Source organism: Cataglyphis hispanica, chromosome 3 (genome assembly GCF_021464435.1).
Source record: "Cataglyphis hispanica isolate Lineage 1 chromosome 3, ULB_Chis1_1.0, whole genome shotgun sequence".
NCBI lineage: Eukaryota > Metazoa > Arthropoda > Insecta > Hymenoptera > Formicidae > Cataglyphis > Cataglyphis hispanica.
Window position 1 is genome coordinate 874,404 of NC_065956.1, and position 27,964 is coordinate 902,367.

Here is a 27,964-nt window from a genome sequence, read left to right on the forward strand (position 1 = left end):
ACATCTTTATTTTTTTCCTCTTTTAAAAATCACTTAAAAGTTTGAAAACTACAACCAAACAAAACAGTTATTTTAATGTTTATTCAACAGATAACAGATTACAATTATTGATTATTGTTAATGATTATTTTAAATTAAAATATTCTGTACAAAATTCTTGATCACCGTTTGACTTTCCCGCCAACATGACGTCGCGATGACAGTTCAAGATGGCGGAGCGCGTTGTTAGATGGCGTTGCGCGCGCCGAGTCCGCTTGAACTCTGCTGTGTATCTTTTCCCACTCGCATTCGTGAGTCGTGTGCCCGTCGGAGCAGGTGGATCAAGGTGGATTACGTTCTTCGGGGAAAGCGGCTCGTGTGCAAGGAACGTCACAATCACCGGACAGCATAATAATCGGTCGCGGCCGGTAAGTGAAAACTTGTACACATTACGTTGCACGCTTTCGAATTTCCCGAAAAAAGAAAAAGATGAGCGTGTCACACGAATACACTGCTTTGAGATTTCCTTCGAATGATCGCGCGCCCAAACAAAACACAAGGAAAATATCTTTCAAAGCGTATCGTGCGCGCACAACTCTTGGCGACTTTCTATTTCGGCATTTTTATTACGTACGATCGAGCGTGCGATGGAAGAACGCCACGACTAGGAGAAGAGAACGCGCAAAGGTCACAAAAATTGCGGCGAGTTTGTTTTTCTTTTACTTCTTCGTCTCTCCCGTTTCGATTCTCGAGGAAAGGTACAATACACGCGAGAGATCGGGGTCGCATCCTGCGTTCGTGTGTGTCCTTGCGATCCGGTCACTCCTTGTACGCGATATCGAAAGCAGCTTCCCTTTTATTTATTTACCATTTCATCTCGAGGATTGAATTTGTTTTGTCGGCACGAATCAAATTTGATTTTCATATCATTCCTCGTGCAACGAGTTTTCGAAGCGGACAAGTCTCTTTGCAACTTTTTTTTTTTTTTTTTTTCGAAAAATTCAAAGCGTTACAATTTCTGCAACTTCAGTCATCTATCGCTATGGACACTTAAAATTTTTACACTCGAATGTATAAATAGATTTTTTTCCCGTATTATCGAAGTTTTAATTTTTCCAAAATTATGTCGGCTTCGATTCTCGTTTATTTACACCATTGTTTACATCGCACACATAGACGCGCGCGCGCAAGTTTGTGTTCCATTCGTGTTTTGATTTGCACGTGGAGAGAACGCGTTTCGAAAAGTCCGGCAACGATTCCGAGAAAGGGGAAACGGCAGAATCGAAAACATGTTATCGGCGTATCTCCGATTGATCTAGAGGACTCGAATTGCGGCTTTATTGTAAATAATAATGTAAATGATTTCGCGCAGAGAGCAAGTTAAATTTCTGACGTTGCGCATGGTGAATCGACTCAAGGACGCCGCGAAAACGTTCGCGCGCGTACAAATGTCGTCAAATGTCAGAGGCACTTTTACCCTACGAAACGTGATCACGTTTTCACGCGTGGCTTATCTCCTTTCGGTCGATCGAGTGACGAAATTTTGCGGATCTCGCAAGGTGATTGGCATGTCGGCAATATTGGTATTTGTAAACATATTTGGCTATTTCAAGAAACAGTCTTCGTCAAATCATTTTTCTCTGTCTTTTTCTCTGCATTTTCTGGTATCATTATTTGTTAATATAATTCGTTATTATGTGTAATGTATCGCACATATCTCTTCGTAAGTGTTGAAAATGTTAATGTCGCCGGCCGTGCAGATAACTATTCGTATCATAGAGACGCCCACTTTTCGTCCTGTGACGCACGCGATCGTATCCTTAAATGTAAAGTTGTTCGAAAAAAATATAACACATATATATATATTACATATGGAACATGATATTTTACGATATTTTATTTGTTACGTGATTGATTTGTGATCAACTGTTCGAGAGCTGTATTCAAAAGAGATATTATATAATATATAATTAAATACTAAATCTAAAGACGTAATACAGTGATTTAAAAAGACAAAGCTGAATAAATGAATAAATTTATTCATATATATTCACCAATTGTAAATATAGAATATATTTATATCTTGTATAAAATATACAAGAATCGAGATTCTTGTGAATTTCTTTTCGTCAATATCGTAGATCATCATCGTCTGCGAAGGGATGAAAAAAAACGAGATATAGTAATCTGACGTAATTTTTTTTTTTCACACAAATAGCCACAGAATGATAACGGAGTTCTTAAAAATATCCGGTATCTGTGTTTGTTTCGTGTTTTAATCATCCGCTAATCATCGCCGCGCGAGTTGTCAAAATGATTGATTAATCGAAACGGCTTTCAATTAGAACGGGGATTAAACCGTCACCCAGTGTGTGTAGAAATGAGCAGCACTCGTCGCATATAACTTAACGATTGTGTGCGTGCGTGCAGCTGGTTGCAGATCTGATGTTGTCGACCGACGCAGGCTGACAAAAGCGACCGGTTTAATGGCTAGACGAGATAGAGCTAAAGCTAAGCGAATCGGCTTTTAAAGAGTCACCCGGTGCACAGACCGCACGGCGGAAGACACATTGAGAGGAGCAGCCGGTGCGTGTGCGTTGCTCGCAGGCAAACCAGCCAGGCATTCGAACCTTCCGACAGGACTTGATGGCGTCACGTCACGGCAAACTATGTCTGCCTCGAGTCGCTCCGCACGCCGTTCTCTCATACCGCGCCGTCCTTTTGCGTATCTTATCACTTTTCTCAAATAATCTGTCAAACGCGCGCGCGAGCGTTCCGGTTCGAGCACACATGATGTTAAACGAGCGGATTTATAGGATAAAAGTGAAAGACACAAAAAACTTGAAAAGACGAACGATGATATTTTTTGATATTTCATTCAATTTTTATTTGTAATCGAAAATAATTTTATGATCGATTTTTAATCAGAAATAAATTCCGGTTGTTGAAATCTCTGGAAAAAAATATAACTTTAATATATTAGAAATGTCATAAAGATGTTTAGAAGTCAAACAAATTATTAATTTTATTAAATTTTACATAAATGATTCAAACTTTTCAGAACTAAATTATCGTCGATTACTCAATTTGTTCTACGATATATAAAGCAATAGTAATTTCGAAATAAGCCGAATTTACGTGTAAAGAATCCGCGCATCTTGTAGTCGGATACGCGTGCGCTTAAGTCACCCGGTATAGACGAGGGTAGCAATTTATCGGTAAAAAAAGGAACCGCGGAAACCGTCGATCGTCAGACGGAGGCAATTTGCTTTCTGGATGGTGATATAATTTGCATTTTAAGCATTATCATGGTGCGCGATAACCGCCGGAGAGATATGCTCTCGATATGCTTTGACGGCACGCATCCAACGCTGAAGGAAGCTTCGCCTGGGTTCGCCTAGTTACGACACTGCGAGAGAGCAACAGGAAAGCGGTAATACCGCAAAGGAACGGTCAACTGTTGTTTTCGTTTCGCTTTGTCTCCGTATTCCCGTGCTGCCTACATGCACGAGCCACGTACTGTGAAATGTCATCAGACACGAGCGGCACGAAGCGTAACAGACCCCGATATTAACTCACAGATTTTTAAACGCGATATAGAATGGCTAATAGGCTCTTTTCATCTATGCGAGAAGAGATTTAAAATATGAATTTTTAAACTTAAATAAAATTTATATTTAATACGAGAGGAGGAGGAGGGGGAGGATACTTAATACGTTTTTTCTATTGTAGTAGAATTTAAATTGATCTGTTTATTGCAATGAAATTTTGATTTTACTTTTCTTTACTCTTGAAAATGACTCGCATCTGGTAGAACCGTCAAGGAATTTTGCACCTGCGAGACAGATGTCGGTATAATCTTTCATTCCTCAGATTTAGCGTGAAATGTATCACGCCGATAATCCTCGCTATAGTTTGTATAATATTATTCATATATTTATTTGCAAATAAGTTTAACATAACACAGTAACTTCAAGGAGATTTGCATATTTGTATGTTAAGTACTTCTATCAGCAAACAATATTCGATGTGCATGTAAGTAAAATTTATGTTGTACTAACATACTTGACATTTATTTGCATTTCAACTGGAACATTAATAAAGCATTTAAATTTTTTCCAAGATGTCGATAAGAAGGAAGAATTCATTTTTTAGAAACAGCATTATCTTTATTAAATCAGTCAATATTAGAACCGTATTCTATATCTAACTGTATCTATATACATACTTATTTTTAGTCTCGATATATATATACATATATGTAGAAAACGGTATCGCAACGAAACTTTCAGATAATTCTATCTCGAACGTTGTCGCTGTCGCTGTGCGTCCACGTAACGGTGCAGACCCGCGCGGCCCCGGTGGGTCACCCGGTACATAAAGAGAAAGACAGAGAACGAAAGAGAAACATCGACACCGTGCAACGACATAATGCTGGCGCACGAAAATGCGGGCGGAAAGATCCACGACGGTCAAGAGCGATGGTCGAAGGGACCAGCTGGTTTCTCAGAACGATTTTGCGATTTTAATGCGAGAATATTCCACGATCATAATAAGCATTGGTCACACAAATTAACATGAGGATTAAATGGCTTAGAAATTTTACGAGATTATGAAAAATATTGCCATCTTTGAAAAAAGTTTTTTTTTTATTAATTTTTTTTATTTTAGATAATTATATTCCTTTTAATTTTAATTAGAAATATTTTTATAAAATATAAAATATAATAAAATTAAATATAATAAATATAATAATTAATTTATAAAGTATAATCATTTCTAATACTCGTTATTTGTAAATATGATTTTTTAAATTTGTCTTTTTTAGTTAATCGTGCAAGGCACGCGATTTATTATAAAATACTTATTTGGTATAAAACAGATTTTGATCGATAAAGCAATCGATGAATTATTGGTTTGTCGTATGCATTATTTATGAGTCGAATTAATGGAGAACGAATTTGAGAATGCCAAACCGGGCGATGTGGTTTGATTTTACCGTCGCGCTTTTTATATTGTTTACAAATCTATGGAAATACGGCACGGGTGTGCCGCGTGATCGGGAGGCAGACGCTTTTGTACCCAGTAATCGTAAAAATGTCCGCAAAACGCCACGTAATGCGGAGATCGGCAATCGACGTCGCTCGTGAATCGCGTTTATTCCGGTGATTAATGCTCGACTTGCATTTTTCATTTGCGAAATTTGCATGCACGATTCGTTCGTTCGTCGAATGTATTATATGAAAAAAAAAAAAAAAATGATATAAAAAGATATTATTTATCAATTTCTATGTTTACATTTATTATAAATATTTTGTAGTGTTTATATACGTGGTATAGATTTATCGTATAAATATTATACTCCTGTCAACTAATGGAATATAACAAATTGATTTTGATACAAGCTTCATCGCTGAGGTAACTGATAAAGAGAATAGACGATGTTCTTTGCTCTTTGACGATGCGCCTTTAAATATCCATTGCGAGAAAGGGATTTAAAGAATGAGACACGTAAGAGGAAGGCCAAGTAGGAAGTCGACAGTTGCAACGTGACTATTGACTTCTTTAGCCATATTCTTGAGACGGAACGAATCCGTACTTACGTATGTACGGTCTACACACATGGAGGATGCGTGTACGCATATGCATACGTCGCTTGCGTCCGTTTGCACGCGCGTCAACTGCATTCCATGATAATTTTATATATTCCTGTCACCTGAGCTTTGTTTCGTTCTCGATACTTGGCAAACAGGCTTTTAATTTGACTTGAGAGAAATCGAGACGCTTTATTTTTATCTTTATATTGTACATTTCAATAAAATAGAAATTGACAGTTAATAGCCAAAAAACAAAATTTAAGGAAACAAAATATGTGTAAAAAGAAAGGAAAACTATGTTTCTGACTTTTTATTTTATATATGAAATTTTGTTTTGCACGCGAACATTTCTAAATAATTCTTTGGCGTTTATCCGATCTCGAGACCATATGTCGGCGATTAAAAACGCGATTAAAATTGGAAAACCATCATCGCGCAGGCGCTCATTTCTTCCCGATAACCTTCGTTCCCGCTTTGTCGATGCAGAAATTATACGTCCTGAATCCGTCAATTCTATTCCACCGACTTCTCGCCGTTTCCGCAATCATCATCGACGTCAATTCGATGATATAATATATCCGCGCTTCACGTATCGCATCATTAATTTCGAGTTATTAAATTCCTGTTTAATTGACTAAAGAATTTTCCGAGAAACATTCAGGTTCAACGAATGGACTTATCCTTAGAAATACTGTTGTAGGTGCGCTTATTATTTCCGCTGCAGACATATTATTTACGCGAATTAAAAAATTGTGTTTCATCGATCGCGTCGTGCTATATCATCTACTTACAATCTTACGTTGCATAACACATATATATGTTGTTTATACCGCAACAGTGCGTTATCACCGTTGTTAATACATTGCGATGATTACAAGCTTTCTCGATATTCATACCTCGATGCTGAATAATTTGGAATTTTGATTTTTTTTTTCTTTTTTTTATTGCGAGTGAAGTAAAATAAGAAGCAAATTGGATGTGCTGGAATTGATCGACGCGCGAATTCGATATTTAATGTTATAAAATGAAAATGATTTTTGCGAATGTATTTAAATATTTTAAACTCTTGTAATAGTCTGAATTATATTTCAAAAGTTTAACAATTTAATTACTATATTTATACGAATTTGGTGATTCAGAGTGAGAATTTTATGGGTGATATAATTACTTGAGCGTTTACGATCCGTTCAATGCTTGATGCTCGTGATGATTAAGCGGTTAGAGATTACGATTTCACGCCCGTGTGCGTGATCCGTGCGTTTTACGCGAACGTCATTACGAAAAATGAAAGTGTAAATCGAAGCGCGCGCGAGAAAGAGAGAGAGAGAGAGAGAGAGAAATAAATAAATTAGAAGTCTTGTAGAAAAATGCGTTTACGGCTTGCATTGATAATAAATGCAGTGCATTAATATTCGCGATATTTGCAGTGTGTGTTTTCCATTATCGGGAATTTCAAGAGATAGATTGCGATTTTGTTTCTTTATCAAGTGGGCGTACACAATACGTGCGTATGCAAATGCATTTTCCAGCGAAGCCGCGCACATTTCCAAAGGCGTATCGCAGACACCAGATCGTTTCTATTACAATCGCGGATTCCAGTCGAATTACGCATCGTAATAATTATTTCTCATGTAATAGAAAACATAACGGCGAGTCACACTGACACGCGTTCTTTTTTATGATAAGCACCAGGTCGGCCGTTATTATGTAAAGTGAAGGTGCAATGTGTACGTACATACACGAATAAACTTTTGTTACCGCGTGGCTATGACAATATCCGCAAAAAGACAATTTGGGGGAAACACTCGCGCAGGAAATATCGCCGGATCGTGTTTCTCGCGAAAATTGATTTGCGCACGATGTTGGTGTTACATCGTAAAATATATTCTTCTCACGTCGCGGAAGCAATTCGCGAGTTTTATTAGCGATAATCGCGATGATATCCGAGTTATGTTTGCTTCACCAGCGATATGTATGTTGGACACGCGACTAGATCGAGAGATATACTTTCCCTACTTTCGCGCACGGCTACTGTCTGCGGGTGGCTTCTAATAGCGATTAAGCATTGTTCGGATTTGACTGTCGTCGCAGGTGAAATCGGAATTCGAGAAAGTTTCCAAAAAGATCGATGAGACGTCGCGGAAATTTGCATCCGCAGTCTGGGATGACGAGAGATCGAGTTTTGAATGAAAGTCTATTCGCGGAAATCGCGACGGAAAGAAGGAATCAAAACAAAACTTGTGCAACCGGAGTCAGCCTTTCGGCATCTGATTGTATAATGAATGAGATGAGGAGAATGGCGGCGCGAGGGAAAAAAAAAAATCGGTTTTCTACCTGGACGCTGAATCACACTTAAAGCCTGTCCTGTGTTTAACATTCCCGCCGATTTGACGCGCTCGCCCGGACGCAAACGCCATACACGCTTTAACACGGTGTTTTGTTTAAAAATATTGCGCCGCAACTGACACACGGAAATCCCAGACTTCTTTCCGCCAAAGCCGGTTTCGGCACGCAGATAAAAATCGCTTTCTGTTTTTACAATGATACGATTTTGACGAAGTAAAATTTATCATCGATCGCTGCGGTGGAAATTGATTCTGGATTTTACGGATCGTATTTTATTGCTGACGCCGATGTCACATTTTTTTCACAGTCAAATAGTTTGAATCTGTAAAAGATTATTTTATTGCAAAGATAAATATTCCAAGAATTCCAAGAGAGAGAGAGAGAGAGATTCTTGCTGTAATTTTCATAACATTCACATATTAAAAATTTCTTTTTTTTTTATATTATAATTTTGTATTAATTTTTGTATTAATTTTTGTATTAATTTTGTATTTTGTATTTTTTTGTATTATATTTTAATATTGATTGTCGAATCAAGAATACAAGAGGGATATTTATAGCGAGCGGACTTTCCGTGGACAAATCTCGTTAATTTCTTTAGGCCTAATGATTTTGTGATTGTGGCCTTTCCAATACAAAACAAAGAAAGGAAAGAGATGGAAAAAAAAACCGTGGAAAAATACGATTTACGATCTCGCAGTCACGCGCACCTCTTACGTCGCGCTTACGGAACGACCCTCGTGATTTCGCAATTCGGCATTATTTTCTCACAAACGGTAGTTGAATGCGCGTTCTCGCTGATAGTGAGTACTCATAAAAGAGAGACGATAATGTATGTGTGTGTGTGTATGTGTGCGTACGTGTATACGCGGGGTCACTTGCTGCGAATGTTTCACATTTATACCGCGGCAAATGCGTAGAAGTGCACGTGCATCCTGTCGCGAGGCCTCGCCCTGAATTTCACTTTTGTGTGTATATGTATATGTAAATAATAAAATTTATAAAATTCTGTCGAAGAAAATTTGTGCGAATTTTAGTTTCGATCTTATAAAGAGAGAGAGAGAGAGAGAGAGAAATTTCATCGGGCGAAAGGATTTTATAATTGCCGCGATGCCCACACGACGGTGAAAATCTCTCCGACTGCAAAATCGCAGTGTCATTCGCGGGGAATGAACATAAACAACGTAATTTCGGATGAGTTTACACTTCGATGTTGCGCGAAGCATGACAGTTATGTTTATTCGTGACAATTGGCGTACGGTTCATTCTCCCGGTATCTATAGCGGGTCGAGTGAATTGAATTCGTCGAGTGATTACGCGGGGTTTAAAGGTTCCAGTCGCGCAACCTCGCACGTTAACATTCACTGGCGAGCTATGAATAGAAAATGGACCATGTAATCATCATCGGCCGATTGTTCCGAGACGATCTCGGTTGCGGCGCCAGTTATCCTCTTATGTATTTAGCGCGAAGGGACGGAGATGGATTTCTTGATCGTAAGAACATATAACTTAATCTCCTTCTTTCATTTTCTCTATCTCTCTCTCTCTCTCTCTCTCTCTCTCTCTGTCACCTCGTCTTCACCTCCTCCCTGTAACGATCCGCGATGGAGGACGGACAGACTCGGCGGTCTCGGCCGTGGCTGGTACCGCCATCCTCTCGTACCCCTTCTCATTCTATCGGATCATCTACCATCAACGATCGCGCTCGCTACTCTATTCTGCGAAGAGCCGGCGCGACAACTCTCGACCGACCAGTCCCTCTCTCTCTCTCTCTCTTTTTCTTATTCTCATTTCCAAGTACGTATCCCGGAGATACGAATTTCTCTGCAGTCTATTGCGCGCTCTGCTCTCTCCGCCTTTTTTTTTCCCCCCCTTCAACACACCTTTCTTTCATCTCGTCTCGAAATCGAAAATTCCATTACCGGCGTGAGCAGTTATTTCCCGCGAATAACCGCTTAATTTAACCGTTCGTTCCCAGTTACTTTTTCTTCATTAATAACAGAAGTAAATAACGAACGGTCGCGGAATAGGTGGATGATGAGGCCGGGCCGAGAGCGCCGGACCGTGGCTGGTGGTACCATCGCTCGTATTAGCCGCCGTTTCACCGAATAATCTACCTAGGCGGCGAGCGATTCAACTCCCACGACCGGGGGTCGCTCACAGAATCGGACGCGGAGAGGAGATCGGTCGCGCTCGTCCGCGTCCGGTTCTTCTCGTCGCACTCGCCGCCGCTCTTGCTCCTCCGCGCCGTTGTCCGTTCGACGACGACGAGCAACGTGCTCGACTCCGGTCAGTCCAGTCCGCCGCGAGCCATCGATCGGGTGGAATCGTTCTGCCACGTCTTTGAATTTTATACGCCTGTCGAAATATAATTTATCTACTCGATTGCCCCTACGCGCCAAGTTTGGGAATGCGTCCCGCGCGACCTCGTTGAATGTCAGTGAGTCGTTTGTACGAGCAAGGACAGTAGGTGAGTGACTTTTACACGAGAAGCGCGACTCGATAGCAAATATATATATATATATATACATATAATTTGATAGAATTTTATTTATTTATATCGAAATTTTTTAACAACCAATCAAAATTATAGGAATCTACTTTCTATTCTTTACGATACTAATTTTCCTTTAATTGGAGCCATATGAAGATTAGATAGTAAAGACAATATACATAGATGACAATACTTTTACATTATCTTCTCTCTCTCTCTCTCCCTCTTTTATATATATAAGATTATTATTTTATATAATATATAAAGATATGTGTGCAAAATTCTGACCATTGTTCGAACGCTGTCGTTATGTCGACTCCGGAGTTATCGTCATCCGGCCAACGTTCGCGCCACAACCCGCGAGATAATCGGACGGACGTCATTCGCACGTGCAAAATCTCCTTGATTAGGCTTAATTACCACACAAGCGTAACGCCGTTCCCATCGCGCGCGGATTCGAAAGTCATCGCACGGGAGCGAGTGTGCGCGACATGCGAGGATGGTCCCTTCATTCCGTGACGCCGTAACTAATGACGTGCTAATTGCGTGATGAGCTTCGTGCAATTAGCGGCCGATTGTTTATTCCGTTTTTAGGGAATTCGCATCGCACGAAAATATCCGCTGGTCTTAGGGCGCGGATAATAAAATGGGTCGTTCCGTTCTCTCTCCACCTGCGCGAGTGAAAACGCGCGAGATAGAATCGCTCGGACGCGAATAGAGTCACTTTCTTAGCGTCGAGATCGCGAGTCCGATCGCGCGAGCAGAGAGAAAGATGAAATCATAATCACGAGTGGACTTTACGCATTAGCGTGGGCTTTTCAGTGAAATCCGCAAATTAAGGGCGAACGCTCCACTTTTCTTTAAGCATCGCCGTTTCGTCGATTACTTTCTTATCATCGAGTAATAGAAGGCCTCCGCCTCTCGATCGGGAATCGATCTTCGATTCGCGACGATATCTGGTCGCGAGTTTCTTTGACGCGCCATTAAAGGTTTTATCCCCCTTGCTTCTTTCTTAGAGTTCTTCTCTAGAAGACGTAAACATATTAAATGCGATATAATACGTCTATAGAAATCATTTATTACTTTACTCGGAAAAGAGCCTCTATTAGCCAAACAATAGTACTTTAAAAGATAAAAGATTATAGTTTGTTTTTTTTTTTAATAAACACATGTTATGTGTAATAGTAAATTACACATTATTACGTATATGATTGTTTAATGATTTATTTATTTAGCTGTAAAGAAGTAATTGACAATTTGATTAAGTGTATTGTATAAACGTTCGGTTGATAGGTATAATTGCAATCTACCTGACTCTGCAATTTTACTATTAAAATTTTTAATTTTATTTAAGACACTTTTTTAGATATAAATTTAAAACATTCTTAGGCATCTCTTTACATCATTTATTGCATTTATTTAAAAGTCTTTATTGTATAACGGACTCCTAATATATTGGCAATTCTAATATATTATTATTACCCTAAGTGACTTTGACACTTGCTCGTGCTTTATGCGTTTCCCCTGCACGCGGGTGCATTAATTTCATTCGCTTTAAGTGGACCGATTTGAGTGGGAGGGTAAATTTATCACCGCTTAATTATGCGCTCGTAACCGCCCAATGGCTGATAATGGCGACAATAAATCTAGCGACAATTAGCCAGTCGCGCGATGTTAAACAGCGCGCCTCTCTCGATAAAAGATAATGACGCGGTTCTCATCCCGTTTCCTCGCAATTAGACAGAAGCTACTGGGAGAGTCGCGAACATTTCAGGAAGTAACAGTATTAGTTTTTACAAGGCCGTGTCGTTCGCTGGTTGCCCTCTAGGGGGCACCAAAGGTTGCGTCGTTCGCTACAGCGTGTTTCAAAGGTGATCAATCACAGATTTGTTTTATTTAAATTAAAGCAAGGGTGCTGAAACGGACAGCAATAAGCACAATGATATATCTAGAGAAATTTTATCTTGTCAAAACAATAATAATGACTAAACGCTTAAGCATGAAAGAGATGACCTTTAAACTTCTCTGTTTCACAAACAACTTCCAGCCAATCGTTTTAAAATTCCTTGTTTGCGACACGTGTGCATCTCTGCATTGCAATTCAATAAATCGCATATGTTTACGTGAAAAATGACGATGCAATTCGTAAGCGTGAATTTTTTTTTTATTATCCGCGGGATTATTGAGAAACGCAGCTCGATGCAGCCGAATAATAATCTTGTCAAAACATTGTTCTGACTTTTCGAAACAGCAAACTTGTGGAAAGGCTATCGATTTGCCGCCATAAGTAAGTTACGCGATAAGTCTTAAAAAATATTATTAAGCGCCACCAGGCACCATTAGTGTCTCGAGAAAAGTTAGCGGGTTATCGGTAGCCAAAAGATCGCGAAAAATTCGTGTCAAAGGTTGACGGCAATCAATATAAGCGTTGAAAGTATTCGTGAAAAATCACGTTGAGACTGATAGAGAGCGACGGGCGCCGTGACTTTTTTTTTTTCATAAATTTAATCGTGTCTTATCATTCGTTGCTTTGAGAGGATAAAAAAGAAAAAGAAGATATACATAACCGAGTATACGTGTCAAATGATGGAAATTTAAAATGCACTTTACAACAGAGTTTCGTTTCTTTAAATCTTGAAACTTATATTCTGACGTGCTTTTGTCAAAATAGGTCGAAATTATCTCAGGATTTGTCTATGTTTATGCGTGTAAATGTAGATAACATACTCGTGATACAAAATAAACAATGTTTGACTTTGGAAAGCATAGTTTTGTCATTTCTGCATGACATCAGTTTGAAGCACACTTTTCCATACAGTTTTATCTGAAATACATGAATTTTTATCAGAACACGCAGTAACGTCCCGCATCTATCTTAAAAAGATGCTACTGTTTATCTCTTTTGGTACAAGATGGTATTTTTAAAAAATGCAACCGTTTATATCTTATATAATTTCTACGCAATAGCATCTGTTGCGATTATATGACAATTATAAATCTCAGGATTAAATTTACATTTAAATTAAAGCGTAAAATGCATCTTAAGAGGATTTCCATGTGACGAAATCACATTTATCAATTAATATATGGCTATATAATATATAGCTTATGTACATTATCATATGATGAGAACCAGGATTTGCATTAAAACTACACGCAACAGACACATGAAACACATGCATTTGAAAATGCAAGTGTATATATCAGCGTTTCCTTTTTTAGAAGAGAAGAATAATTTTCTCATAAATCTTGTTCGTCATTAACAATACTACAATCGATTTATACGTACTTTTCTATCATGCTTGACGTGATAGATAATTGTCCGGAAGCAGAAAATTTTCCGACTTTGGTACATCCTGTACACGTAATGTACAATAGCATATTTTACGTTTGGTGTGGGAATATTAGACGCTGGTTTCTTTTCGCTTGTTATCTGGGCATTGTACTCACAACATATCGCTGGCATAAGCGTTGTGGGATAACGCGCTTATATTTAAAGGCAGATATAGAGCGAAAAGAACAAGAGAGAGAGAGAGAGAGAGAGAGAGAGAGAGAGAGAGAGAGAGAGAGAGAGAGCGTTGTTGCGTGTCGAAACAGACTGAGAATTTTAATGAACACAAATATCGAAAACATTAATGAGTCTGAAGTAGGTCGAACACGTTTTTATCCGCAAAATATAGATAAACGTTAAGAAATGTAAGTGATTTTTGCGAAACAATGATGTTATTAGTCGTTTCGCTGTTAAAGGTGAAAGAGAAGAATGGACAATAGATAAAAAGATAACGTAAGACACAAAGAAGAACGCATCTTTGATACTTTTCCATTTCAAGCAAAAATTCTTTACGACGAAAAATTAAAGCTGTCACAATGACTGATCATATGGGTCACGCGACTCGTAAGAATTTTTTTTTTAATAACATTGCATCGAAAAAAAACGTCACCGGAACTCGGGAGAAAGTGAGACCGAGGGGTATTTTCTAATTGACCGCATCCGCCGGAAAAATAGTTTATCTCGTCAAACTTATAGTTATTCGGTGACGATCAGTTCATAGATTCTCATCGGTTAATGATTCGCGAAGAAATCCTCGCGATCTTAATGCGCTCGTCCACGTCATCCTTTCTATGCAAATCGCAATGCTCACTCGCTTCGCGCGCGCGTTATCGAACGGATCTTTTTTTTGCGTTCCACTCGCCGCGGATCGCGCTCAAGATTTCCTTTATTTTTCGAATGAAAGTCTCCACTATGAAAGAATGTTTCTAATAATAATCTCACGCGACTCTCTCCCGATATATTCGCGTTTATCGTTTTAAGAAATTAAATTTCTACGCGAAGCGGTATATACGTTCTATACTAAAACGTTCTTATTCGGAAACGCACTCAAATTTTTTATGAATAACAAATCTTTCTAATAATCTTATCTCTTCACGTAATTAAAAAGAAACATGCACTAGTATACTATATTTAATATCTACTGCATTGAATCTTAATTTCAAGCGTACTTTCACAGTGATTTAATTTAAAGCATAACGTGTAGTGTTGCAAAATTAACAAATTATGAAACAATAGAGAGAGAGCGGCTAAATCTTTCGCTATGAATAGAATCGGTTTCACCATCAATTTGAGTAACGACGCGACTTTTGATGCGCACGCGGTACATAGCTTCGGATGAATGCTCCATCAATTCACCGGATCTACGCGAAACATCTAGGCAAGGCAAAGATTGAATTAACAGCGATACTAATTGGTCACCAGCACCGCCAATGGTGGCCAGCAGCTGCAGCCGCAGCGATTGTCTCTCGTTGACGGTGGGGGAGTTCTCACCTTGAACGTTACGCAACCCGTCACTTCAACGTATGCACATCCATATGCACAACCGGGGTTAGAGACGCGTTAGACTCACGGCTGACCTGTGTATTTAACGGTTGTCTAATGGTGCCAGTGTCGTCGAGCAATTACACAAATTCCATGAAATGCGTTTTCTCGTCGCGACGCGAGCATCCGCAATGTTTTTCCGCGACGTAACGGTCGCTCAATGAAGCGATTAGACAAGAGACAATTGCGCTCGTCGTTTTGCGAGGGAAAAGTCGACTTAAACCGAGCTGGTTCATTTAATTATACAACAAAGCACTGTAATTGCTAATTAGAATTTTTTATGGCTTATTTTTTTTTCAAATTTATAATAGAGTATAGGATAGTATAGGAAAAATATGATGATGATTGATACGATAATATAAGAAAGCTCTCACCGAAAGCTGTCACTGACTGACGAAATTGGCGGCGAAAGTTGTTGACATTTGGCGCGGCGGGAACGTGTATATTTATGACTGCGCGGCCAGGAGAAACAACGTATGATTATTCATTATTCATGACGCGATTGTTCACGGTAACTATACATTTTAATGATTTGCAAATGGGCCGGCGATTTAAGTAATGTCAAAGTCGCATCGGTGAGACGCCGCGAAGACGACACACTTACAAGTCTTTTGCATTATCGTAACTTCCTAATTACTGGAACGCGAATTTTTTTTGTAATCTTTGAAATTGCTTGAATTAACTTTTTTAATATAACTTACGTTACATTAAGATCAAATGCTGTACGCTGATTGAATTGCATTTTTCTCTTAAACCGAGCGGATCGCATTTCCTTAATTATCTTATATATATTGAGTACCAATGAGCCTCTGGAATTTCTCTTGGTAATTTAATATTGTTACACTCCCAGAAGCACGTGAAACCTTAATGTGGCCTGACGAATCGAGGATATAACAGTCTGATTAAGAAAATAAAACCTAATAACAGCGTTTCGATCTTTAAATTGTAACAGGTTTTCAACTTTTTTTTTGTCTTTTTTCTTTCCCTTTTTCGTTCACTCGTTAATTAAGAAAATATATTATATAAATATATTTATATAAATATATTTTATATAAATTTTTACATATAATCATGTATATTTCACAGTTATATTCATTAGTAGTAAAGAGAAGAGTCTAATGTCAAAACAGCCTGCTTGTATGAATCTTTTTATATCTTTGATTTAATTATGCGCGGCACTCAATTTTCACACATCATCGTTTATCATTCGACTACTTTTCATGCTTCAAGCAATAGCCGAAGCGTCATTAAGCGGGATATATCGCTATCCTTGAATGCAGTGCGTCTTGTAATACCACATGCAGCTGTACACGCATGTGCTTCGTGCTAACACGCGCGTAGTTATTAGCATACATTTTTGCGGCGCATCTTTTAATCGAACGCTGAATAGATTGTCTCGAGTGATTATTATTATTATTTGTGATGCGAAACATAGATATACACGCAAACACATCATGTGTGCGTATACGCGATCCTATTTTAATAGCTGCGTATGTTTAGAAATTCCGTTTATAGAAGCGTGAAATTGCTATGCGTCTTTTATCTCGTATAAATATTAAAGCAATTGAGCAATAAAACGTATATAGGTCCACTACGTCTTATCTTGCAAGCCAACGATGCCTAATTAATTCTGATAACATTTTGAATGAATGATATACGATTTGTAAAAGAATCGCGTACGATTCAGTTATAATTATTTTGTAACATTCGACATATGTTGAAGCGAAATCAGATAATTACGAATATTTTTCGCGCGTCTCTTTATTAATATTTAATATTAAATTAATAGTAAATTATTCTTCTTTTTTTCTTCACAAAATGCATTTGTATTTAACTTTTTACTTCTTAAATACAAAATTTTTTCATCCTCACGAATAACAGATTAAAAAATAATCTCGAGGTATACGTGCGTTTGAACAATAGTTATGATCGCGTTGTCGTGATGCCGGAGTTGCCCAACAGTGCCGTTTGTGTTAAAACGTTGACCGCAAACGCCCAGGGTCCTTTATGCAGCCACGATTTTTCTTTGTGTTTCCAGAGAGTGAATAGATAGAGGATCCTTTCATTCGTATGTCGCAAGACGCGATCGCTTTGCGTTCACGTTTCTGACACGTGGAATTTCGATTCTAGATTCGGCCATCGTGAACGTCATCCCGTTCCACGTGTGAAAGCCCCCTCCCTCCCTCCCCTCCCATTTTGCCTGGAGTTGCAGGCGTGTCATACAGATATAGGATGTATGTACACGCGTGACACGAGCAGATCGTAATATCGTTGGCGAATAATTTCTCGTGTGGCAAATAACCGCTAAATGCCGAGCTCCTCTTCCGGGTATAACGAGCGGTATATCGGGATACGAAAAGGAAATTTTTTTTTTGCCAATAAAGAGTTTATTCACGTTTGATGGATGAGCAGAAAAACAGAATCCGCTTACGTCGTTTATAACGCGATCATTGCTATTAATAGGTAATTACGTGTCGAGGAAACGCGCGGTCGACGATTATTGCCAATTGAAGCAAGTTCTGTGATACCTTGAAGCACATTTGTGGTGCAAGAACCGATACTTTCCATCCTGCTTATCGTGAAATGGATCGCGGATAATCCACTTGGCGGATGCAGGCGTTCCTCGCATGCGATCCTGCCTTCGCGAAGTTGCTATCGCGCCTATGCGCGGTCGTGCATGACCCGACGAAGGTTCTACTTTCTTCGATAGTCTCTCTCTCTCTCTCTCTCTCTAGAATCGGCCCCGTCTTGTGCGAACGCGGCGTATGCAAGCAACGCACGTCATCATACGTTCTGCCTGGACTTGTGTATTTAATAATAAATAGAGCCGAGTTCTCGCTTTCGTGTAATAAATTGTAAGGCAACTTTTACTATTGTGAGCTAAATCTCTTAACGATGCATCTCTTTTCGTTATGAAAACTTTGCGAGCAACTTTCACGATTCCCATAAGGGGGTCTCAATCGCTTGACGAAAAAAAAAAAAAATTTAACGATCGTGTCAATTAGAGAGATAATCCGCAATCCTGTAATCACATAACGTTATTAAAAGAAGTATAGATGCGAGAAGATAGTTATCTATGCGAGATCCAGATAAAGGAGAGGAAAGAACGTAACCATTTATTATCTATCGTACGTATTATTAGAGGCAGACATGTGTCTATAATGCAAACTCGCGCGTTTATCCGTTTTATAATGAAAATTATATATACGAGCCGATGTTTCTATCATCATTGCATACTACATCTTTGACTCTTTTCCGTTCTAAATAGACGAGTGCATGAAAATTTATTTATTACAATATCACGCAAAATTAAATTAAAATTATATAAAATTATAAATAAAAATTATCTTTCTAATTTCTTTTTAAATTTATTTTCTGCGCGGTATGGATGCGCTTTTAATTATCAAGGACTCGTACGATTATCAGCAGGAATTTGTAATTAGCGAAATGCCAGTTTAAATCGCTTCGTGTAATCACTATTGTCCGGCGCGAATCGTAATCGCGACGCGCTCGGCAAACACGCGAGGAGAGTAGGAACGAGGGCGGACAGTTTGATGTATCGCGCACGACGGAGAAAGAGAGCGGCACAGATCTTGCACGGCGCTCTCGACCTCTTTGCGCCTACGTGGGAGGAATAGAGGAAGTCGTGAATTAAATCCGAACCTCTCCACCTTTCAGCGCTTTAAACGCCTATCAAATGGCACGGCCATCGTCGCGTATTTCGGCCGCACAAAAAGGCGATTGCGCCCATTTCCCAATTAATCTCCCATCCCTGATGACGGCACCGATCTCTTTCTCCAGGAAGCTCCAGATTTCCTCCTCTTCCGAGACCTTCGATATCTGTTGTCGATCTATTATAAATTGCTTATTCTGCAATATACGTCATGGTGTAAACACCATATATACGACGTCAATTCTGCGTCGGCCTCTTCCATCATTCGCTGACATTCAACTTTCGCGATAAAATATATCTTGATAAGCCACTCCTCATTTATTTGTTTAAATATTATTGCAGCGCATAAATATTAACATCGACATTCGTAAATAAAAACATTTTGCCAAATTTTTGACTATACGCTGATGATAAGCTCAAGTTAACGTAATCGTTGATTTTCACGAAACGGTCGAAATAAAAATATTATATAATACAAAATTGGGATGGTAGGGGGTGGAGGGGGCGTATAAAATAAGAAATTAACAGTAAAAAAAGCACTAGCTTATATTGAATTTGATCTAAATTTTATTAATGCTAAAGTAGCTTAACGGATCTAAGAACCCCTCAACGAACTCCTGGACTTTCTCGCTCGCGCGTATCGAGCGGAAAGATTCCAGTCTCGGCCGCTCACTCGTGATTGCGCTCATTGCCGAATTAACTGCGAACGTCAGACATTCCCGTTCGCACGAGTGGAAAAATTCTGAGGCTCTTCATGCATTCGAACTAGTGCAACGGAAGATGACATTAAAAATTCCGGTTAAAACGGTGGAAGTCGCATTCTTTCTCTCTCTCTCTCTCTCTCTCTCTTTTTTTAACGAGAACCTATTAATCTCGTCGGTTAATCTTGCGAAAATATTTTTGCGTTTCGCCGTGTATTATATAATTAAATTCGCGGCTGCGCGCGAAAAGATATCCAAATATTTTGGCAACTGGCAATTTTTAGTGTCGCCTTCAAATTTGATACTCCTCACGTTGGCATATAATTAATTTAACAAACGCTAATTAACACAATTCACTATCACTTTCAAAATTGCGATCTCTGGCCTACTATAGCTTTTTTTTAGTCTTAACTCTAAATTATCTTTAGAGGAATCTTGAAATCTTAAAGTAAAATAAAGAGATTTAAACTAACGGGACAATTCATGATATCATCGATGCGATATAAAAAATGTAAAAATCGGATTGTTGCGAACAATAATTAGAATAACAGATACTTTACATCATCGTTTTATTAGACGACAGTTACGGAATAGATATAGATACGGGATCGCTTTAAAGTTAGAATGTGCGTGACGAGACGTGCTACGCAATGCGTCGATCGTGCTCCATCTGACGTTTCTATCTACATATATGTGATCCAATTGGATCGCTTAATGTGTCAAGGTATGAAGTAGTGTCGTGCGCGAGATGATGAAACACGAAAGGATTTAGCCTTCGTCCTCAAGGCTGACCATTAGTACAATCATGTGTAAATCGACTTAAACCGCGGACGATCGTTCGCGGTTTAAGTCGATTTACACATGATTCGAGGCTTCTTCGAGAAACAGTGAAACTCTTAACAAGATTTTCCATTTAATCTGAAATTATATAACAATCGGTATTTTTAAATAAAGAAGAAAAAAGACCTGAGACACTCGAGAACACACATGTATATGTGTTAATGCGTGCATGTAATTATGCGCAACCTGCTTCTCGACGTGAATATGCATAAACTTTGTAGCGTCAAAAAACTCATTGTCAGTCGCATTCCTCGGATAGAAATGATAAAGAGAACTGGATCTAGCGCGCGGATTAAATAGAGGGGGAGGGAAGGAGTGACCGAGAAACGTCGAACAAAGATTTCGCGGCTGCAATCGTTTCCAATGAAGGAGCAAGGAGAGGACAAAATGCACGCCCTCGTTGCATTCTCCTCCAGGGCCGCGTCAATACAGAGCTGCAATTCATAGCAATTGATAGTCCAATTGATTGTCCAGTATAATAGAGCGGATTTAAAATAATTATAGTCTTGCACGCCTGAAATTTGAACTCTGAATAATGTTAAATGGCTTTTGATAAAAGTATAGTTATAAATTTAATGATCTGTATTGAAACTATAAAATATACAATCTATTTATAGAATTGATACATATTTACAAACTGTATTATATAAGCTTATCTCGAGACAATTATAATTGACGCAGTGCCTTTTCCGAAATATAACGAGAACGCCTTTTGATTGCGAGTTCTCGTCGATCGCGCTCATGTACAAGGTGTCAATCGCATCACCCGTCGTATGCAGATAAAATTGAGGAGAAAAGTCCTGTACCACTTTTTTTTATAACGCTTAATAAGAGAGTTATTATTGAGTGAAGTCTGGCCAATCATCGCCGATCTTTAGCCAGACGCACGTCAGTGAGACGCTGTAAACAGCTGAGCGCTCACGCACACATGCTAGGCGCGCGGCACGTGCGTCCAGCTAAAGATCGGCGCTGAATTCCCAGACTTCAGTCGATAATAACTCTTTTATTAAGCGTTATCGAAAAAAATGGTATAGGACTTTTCTTCTCAGTTTTGCCTGCTCTACCTGCACACGACGGGTGATGCGATTGACGACGGACACCCTGTATAGCTGTTGCATCGCACGTTGCAAGAGGTTTTAATGCGCGGATTGCGGCGTCTAGAAAATGATTATCGGGACACAGAGATATATAAAAGCGAGAGAGGCGAGCCGAGATCGTGGAAGTAGGAAGAGAGAACGGTAACCTGGATAATGTCCAAAACTCCTGTTCCATCTCGTAAAATGTCGAGGAAAAGGGAAAACTATAGAGACTGGATTTTTTTTTTTATTAATGACGCACTTAAGCTTTCCTGAGCAATCTATCTATAAGTTTTTTATTCTATCTAATGTTAATTGCAGATTTAAAGTTACAATTTGTATTACATATTGCGCGACATTTGCATTGAAAAATTAGTTTTTTGATATGCTAATCGACAGCCGGGTATTTGTTGCAGGAGTCTAAAAAGTCGGTGATAGCCAAAAACCGACAGAATGAGGAACTCGACGTTACTGAAATGGGCGCAGAATTCGGCGAACAATAAAAATCAGCCGAACAAAAACGGAGGTGAGTAAAAACGGACTCGCTAAAATACTTGTGCGACTAGTATTAGCAAATATCAACCCGCTGTTATGGCGAAGATTGAAAACCATCGTGACTTGCTTGTTTGCAGGAACGAACAGGAACTGGATACACCCACCGGACGCGCTCCAAAAAGGACACATCGCCTACCTAGTCAAGGTACATTGTGCTGTTTCTATAATATCATAAAAATTTCTTCATGTCGAAATAAATTCATGTTGAGGCGAGGAGGTGTAATTTATAGTCTGAATTTTTAATAGAGCCAAATATTTTTATTACTGTGATTTTTAAATATGAACAATAATTTTAACTGTTACACGATAATCATAATTATATAGAGCATCGGATAAAAATTTTATTTTTTTTATTAATAATTTTTTTAATAATTTTTATTAATAATTTTTCCCAAGTTTGCATTTTTCGATGAAACGCGAAAATTCTTGATTAATGATATATGATGTTAGCATGCACGTTGGGCAAGATTGTGGCACGCGATTGTGAGATAAATAATAACGATAAAGTGACAAGTCTCATCCTGGCATCGTTTCCCGATATCTCAAAACCGACTGGGATGAAAGGTCGAGGTCATCGCGATGCATGTCAATCTTCGTGGCCACTTTTCCCGCATTTATTTCATCTCCGGTAGTTATAATTGAGTTGAAACTTTCCGAGAGGGATATCTCTATTACATGTTCGTGGAATTTGCCGACGCGCGTAGGTCTAATTATCTTACACTGTTAACGAACATAATTAAGCTAAGTCGATTACTTCGTCGGGTGAAACGCGTGAATTCGTGTGCACTGCGTGAGAAAAACCGGAGAAATTGCTGGCAACTATTAAGTAATAATCGACAGAAGAGTAATATAAAAATAAAAATATAAATGTTTAAAAATAAAATTATTCGATCTTTCATTCCTTTATTCTTTCATTATTTTTACAAATAAAAAATATTTTTATATTTTTTAAATTGTATTTATATTCAGCACATTTGTAATATATTTATAAATTATTTTATTTTTCTACAAGAAATGTAACTTTATTAAAAAGCAACAACGCTTTATAAAATTTAGAATTTGCGATAAATTAATTCAACAAAAAATTTTGATATGGCTTGTCATTGGCAATAAGAACTGCAAGTATAGAAACGAAAGTTACAAACATATCATATGAAATTGCTCAAATTGTACGTAATGATGAAAGGACTAGAATATTTCGTCAAAAAACCACACTGATGTAAGGCAAACGGTGATCCGAGTGACTTACACTTTCTAGCCGGTTACGAATTTCATTATTTGCGGAGAATGACTTGCACAGACATAAGAAGAAGAAAAAAAAAGAAAAACACTCTCCATGATCTGCGTCGAACTATTCTACACTCGAGGCGCGTTCATTCATTTCGTGTCACCCGGAAAAGTTGCGTAACCGTCTGCCTTTCGTTTCGAATTGTTATCCCACCCCCGGCACGTATATAAGTTTCACCATGAATGTGAATACCAACCGCGGATGAATTGTTCGAGACGCTGGGAGTTCGAGTCGACGTGTCGTGCGAGTTCATTGAACTTCGAAACTTTGCGAGCGGCCAGATTTCACTATCTCACGAACGTGAACGACGTATGTCAGCAATAAGCGCGAAATAGTGGAATTTTATTCGGATCTGCCTTTTTCGTTGGATTCAATTTTCTCGTTTCAAATCTGTGCGTTTCTTCTTGGAAGATATTCCGCCGAGGAGAAAGAGTTTCTCCGTGTGATGTAAAAATTTACATACTTCAATCTTTCATCGAATGCAACATTAATTTAATGTATTAGGATTGCTATAGGCTATAACTATATTAGGATCGTTATAAAAAATTATAAATATTTTTTCTATTTTTTTTAAATCTTTAATAATCAATTTTTGCAAGTCCACATTTATGGACTTTCTAATTTCTTTGCGATTATATAAATGAGTTCAAATGTATCCTTTTATGCTATATTTTTTTGCGGTTGTTGCGATAATGCAAAATCTTTGTCTTGTTCTATGAAAATTAGAAATAAGACGCAATTGCATGGTACAAGCAATTAAACCGTAAAAAATTAATTTTATTTCGTGTACCGTGTAATTACGCATTAAATCTGATCAGATTTGCATAAGCAAACGAGATACGATTTCGTCATCCAGGAAAATGTATATTTGATCGAGAATATAAAAATATCCAAAGATCATTAAACTTACGCAGTAAAACGTCATCGTAGATAATATCACATTATTTATATGTATTGCATTTATCGCGTTATGTTCCTGTATCGGATTAAAGTGTAGGAATATTTTATCGAGCACGAGGATGTTGCCGTTAGATGTGCACCGTATTCTCAAATGTTATTGCGAAACATTTTCGCTTCTTTCCATTTGCTTCACTTTGCGAAATTGCGATGATCGCAAGAAGTTCTATTAATTACTGATTAATTTGCATATGTTTGAATGTACATAATTTCCTGTTGACGCATCTAATTGTTTTTTATTTATATCAATTAAATCTCTCTATATATATATATGTACATATCATTTTCTTTTTTATCAGTATTTCCAGTAGTTCGTACGATACAATTTTTTATTTGATAAATAAAATGTTGATATTGATTTTGATATGGATGTTCAATTTTAGTTTCGTAATGTATTCTAACTTGTATTTGTAAGAGAGGATTAAATAACTTTTCTCTCGGAAATATTGCCTTGATGAAAGATGTTGCGCATTGATGTATCTATATATATATATATATATATATATATATATATATATATATATATATGTGTGTGTGTGTGTGCAAAAGATTTATGACGTTTATAATGCAAAAATATGCAAACCGCGCGAAAAAATGAGCTAAAAAACATCGTTAATAGAGATATATTCATGTCACGTTCTAAACATATATTTTTCTTAGAAACATTATACACGCGACGTTTCTCACGTGTTGTCTCACATTTATTTTCTACATATTGCGCGCACGAAAAAATTTTCGCCTGACTTTATTTTTTATCATTTTTTTTTTTATGATTCAATATTTTAGTATTTGGGCAGCACAGAGGTAGATCAACCTAAAGGCATCGATGTCGTCAAGGAGGCGATTTGCAAGCTGAAATTTAATCAACAACTCAAGAAGAGTGAAGGCACGAAAACGCCAAAGGTCGAGCTTACCATTAGCATTGACGGCGTGGCGATACAGGAACCAAAAACAAAATTGACGACCAAGGTTCGTCGATATAAAAATATTTTTTTTTTTTTCTAGGATTATTTTTCTTAATTATTCTTCATGGTTCGATTACTTTGCCATGATTTGATCGAAGATTATTTTTACAGCGAATTATGCATCAATATCCGTTACATAGAATTTCGTATTGCGCCGACGACAAAGGAGAGAAGAAATTTTTCAGTTTCATTGCGAAGGAGGAGGATGCAGAAAGGCATACGTGCTTTGTTTTTGTCAGCGATAAATTAGCTGAGGAAATCACACTCACCATCGGTCAAGCCTTCGACTTGGCTTACAGGCGGTTCCTAGAAACGTCTGGTAAAGATCTGGAGGCGCAACGACGCTGCATGGTACTACAGCAAAAAATAAAACGACTTGAACACGAAAACAATGTTTATCGGCAACGGTTGCAAGATATCGCAGCTATTAAAGGCTCGGTTAGTGTAGCAAATATAAATATAAAGAATATTTAATAAAATATTTTCATAATGTATAAATAGATTTAATGTTAATTAAATGTATGTGTGTGTTTGTGTGCGCGCAACACTGAATGTTGATAATGCCGTTTTAGACGGATGTGTCGGCGTATCTATCACAGCATAATCTGCCCGACATTCTTCACGTACCTGGAGCTCCGACAGACTCGCCGCAAGTCAATGGCACGATTAGCAAAACATTGCTAAACACGAGCAGCGACAGTAATGGAAATACGTCTAATGGACCCCAGCAACCACCGCCAGTTCCGCCGAGAAGTTTCGAGAAAAGTTTCGACGATGATTTCATGGCGTATGTACATTACAAATTTTATTAATCTCTTTCTTTGATTTTACATTTTTTTTTATTTTATAGAAATGAGCCAGTGCCTACGCCGTCGGTTGGTACGAAATTGGAAGGGCTGCTGATGGACGAATTTGAGGAAGATTTCAATCCAAGGGCTTACGAGACCGCTGCCAATGGTCTTGCCAATCATATGTCAAATAACAATCCGCTTCTTAATGGTCAAGTATCTTCCGGATCAAGCTTCTTCTCGCAACCTAATGGCACAACCAGTCCTCCGCCTCTATGTAAGTACTTAATTTATGAACACGAATATATCTTTCATTATGTTCTCATTGCAAAAATATTATATTTTATTTTCAGTGGCGCCACCACCAAAGACGAAAGATTCGAGACGTCAAAATGGAGTTAAAGAAGATCTGTTCGGTAGCATTCCTTTCAATCCCACGCCGACCCTAAATATAAAGAATGAATTTAAGGATCCATTCGAAATGGGAGAATTCGGAGCTTCGACTATGACGTCAAATCCTAGCCAGCAGGAATTGGAAAATGCTATTGGGCTGTTAGATAAGAGGCTACTGGAGATGAAGGTAAAACATACAATTTCATTCAGTTCTTAAGTTTTCAGTTTTTGCTGTAGACAGATTGTAACGCTCGTAATGTGAAATCTTTAGGATGGTTTTAGTAGAGGGCTGTGCATTGGAACTGATGATTTTTCTTTGGAGAGCTTGGACCCGCTGCGAAATTAAACTCGTCGAGCAAACCTAGGAGCGCTCGAACAAGAACTTCATTAGTACTCTCGGATGTAGAGGACGAAAGGATTAAATAATTAGAAATTATGTCCGTGTAAAACCAAAATTAGTCAATTATTACTTGCTCGTATATTTATGATCATGATATTTATGATACATATATGAAATAATTGTATAAGGCGTGTATCCTTCTACGCTTGTTATAATCTGTACTATTTTGGTCGCTTTAGAATTGGGGTCCAATTTTAATAACGCACTAGGAACGCGTTATCGTTGTTAATATGAGACCAGATCTCAAGTTGACCGCTAGAATGGAACGAGATATTATTCTAATCGAGGTCACGTAATTTTAGACGAGAATTGTTTTACACGTGCGGCATGTGCATACCCACATATATATGCATATATATACTAAAATAGATCTTATCGCGAATCTCTCATATCGATGATGGTATGCTTGCGTCTTTTATATTTTTTAATGAGATATTAAAAAAAAAAAGAACTAATGAATATTGTAATCCCGCAGCCACCAAATCGAATAATGGTGAAGGCCGAGTAATCTCTTAAATTCTAAGAGATTAATTAAAAGAAATTCGCAATATATATTTTATACTCGGCTTAGTTTATAAATTAGTCTTTTCATGTCATTCAATCATCTGTTAAAAAGTGAGTTAGTAAATGATAAAAATGAAGTACTAACTATCCATAGTGTTAGAGATCCCACTAATAATATGAACGCATTGCTTTTATAGTCCATCAATTGAATTCGTATACTCCACATATCCTCTTTCTTTGGTCTATTGTATTTTTATTCTCTACACCTTTCTTTTAAAGACAATATAATCGGAAAGGTTTAATTCTAAGAGCATGATATTCTAGTTGTATATTTTACAGTAATCTCTGTATCATGATAATAAGTAGACCAATGTAACATGGAGTGTTAAACGAGTTCACGCTACAACAAAGAGGATTAATAATTATGTACATATGGAATTCTGTATCTCTTATTATTGTTGCTATATTGTTTAAGAATCATAGTTAAGAATATAGCATATGATTATTACAACTGAAATATTGAATATTTGAAGCA

The 27,964-nt window shown here is 37.9% G+C and overlaps 1 protein-coding gene across 2 annotated transcripts; it reads left to right on the forward strand.

The window, feature by feature from the left end:
- The first annotated feature begins 240 nt into the window (after window positions 1–240).
- On the forward strand, window positions 241–27,946 carry LOC126848507 (PTB domain-containing engulfment adapter protein 1-like). Of its 2 annotated transcripts, none has more exons than XM_050589502.1 (9): window positions 241–407; window positions 21,996–22,105; window positions 22,212–22,279; window positions 25,166–25,348; window positions 25,456–25,782; window positions 25,917–26,131; window positions 26,195–26,409; window positions 26,486–26,712; window positions 26,797–27,946. In XM_050589502.1, the coding sequence occupies exons 2-9, from the start codon at window positions 22,033–22,035 to the stop codon at window positions 26,869–26,871; spliced, it is 1,383 nt and encodes a 460-aa protein (XP_050445459.1). In that variant the 5' UTR covers window positions 241–407; window positions 21,996–22,032; the 3' UTR covers window positions 26,872–27,946. The 2 variants fall into 2 exon arrangements, with proteins under 2 accessions (XP_050445459.1, XP_050445460.1); XM_050589503.1 differs by lacking the exon at window positions 241–407 and adding an exon at window positions 10,204–10,392.
- Window positions 27,947–27,964: the final 18 nt, after the last annotated feature.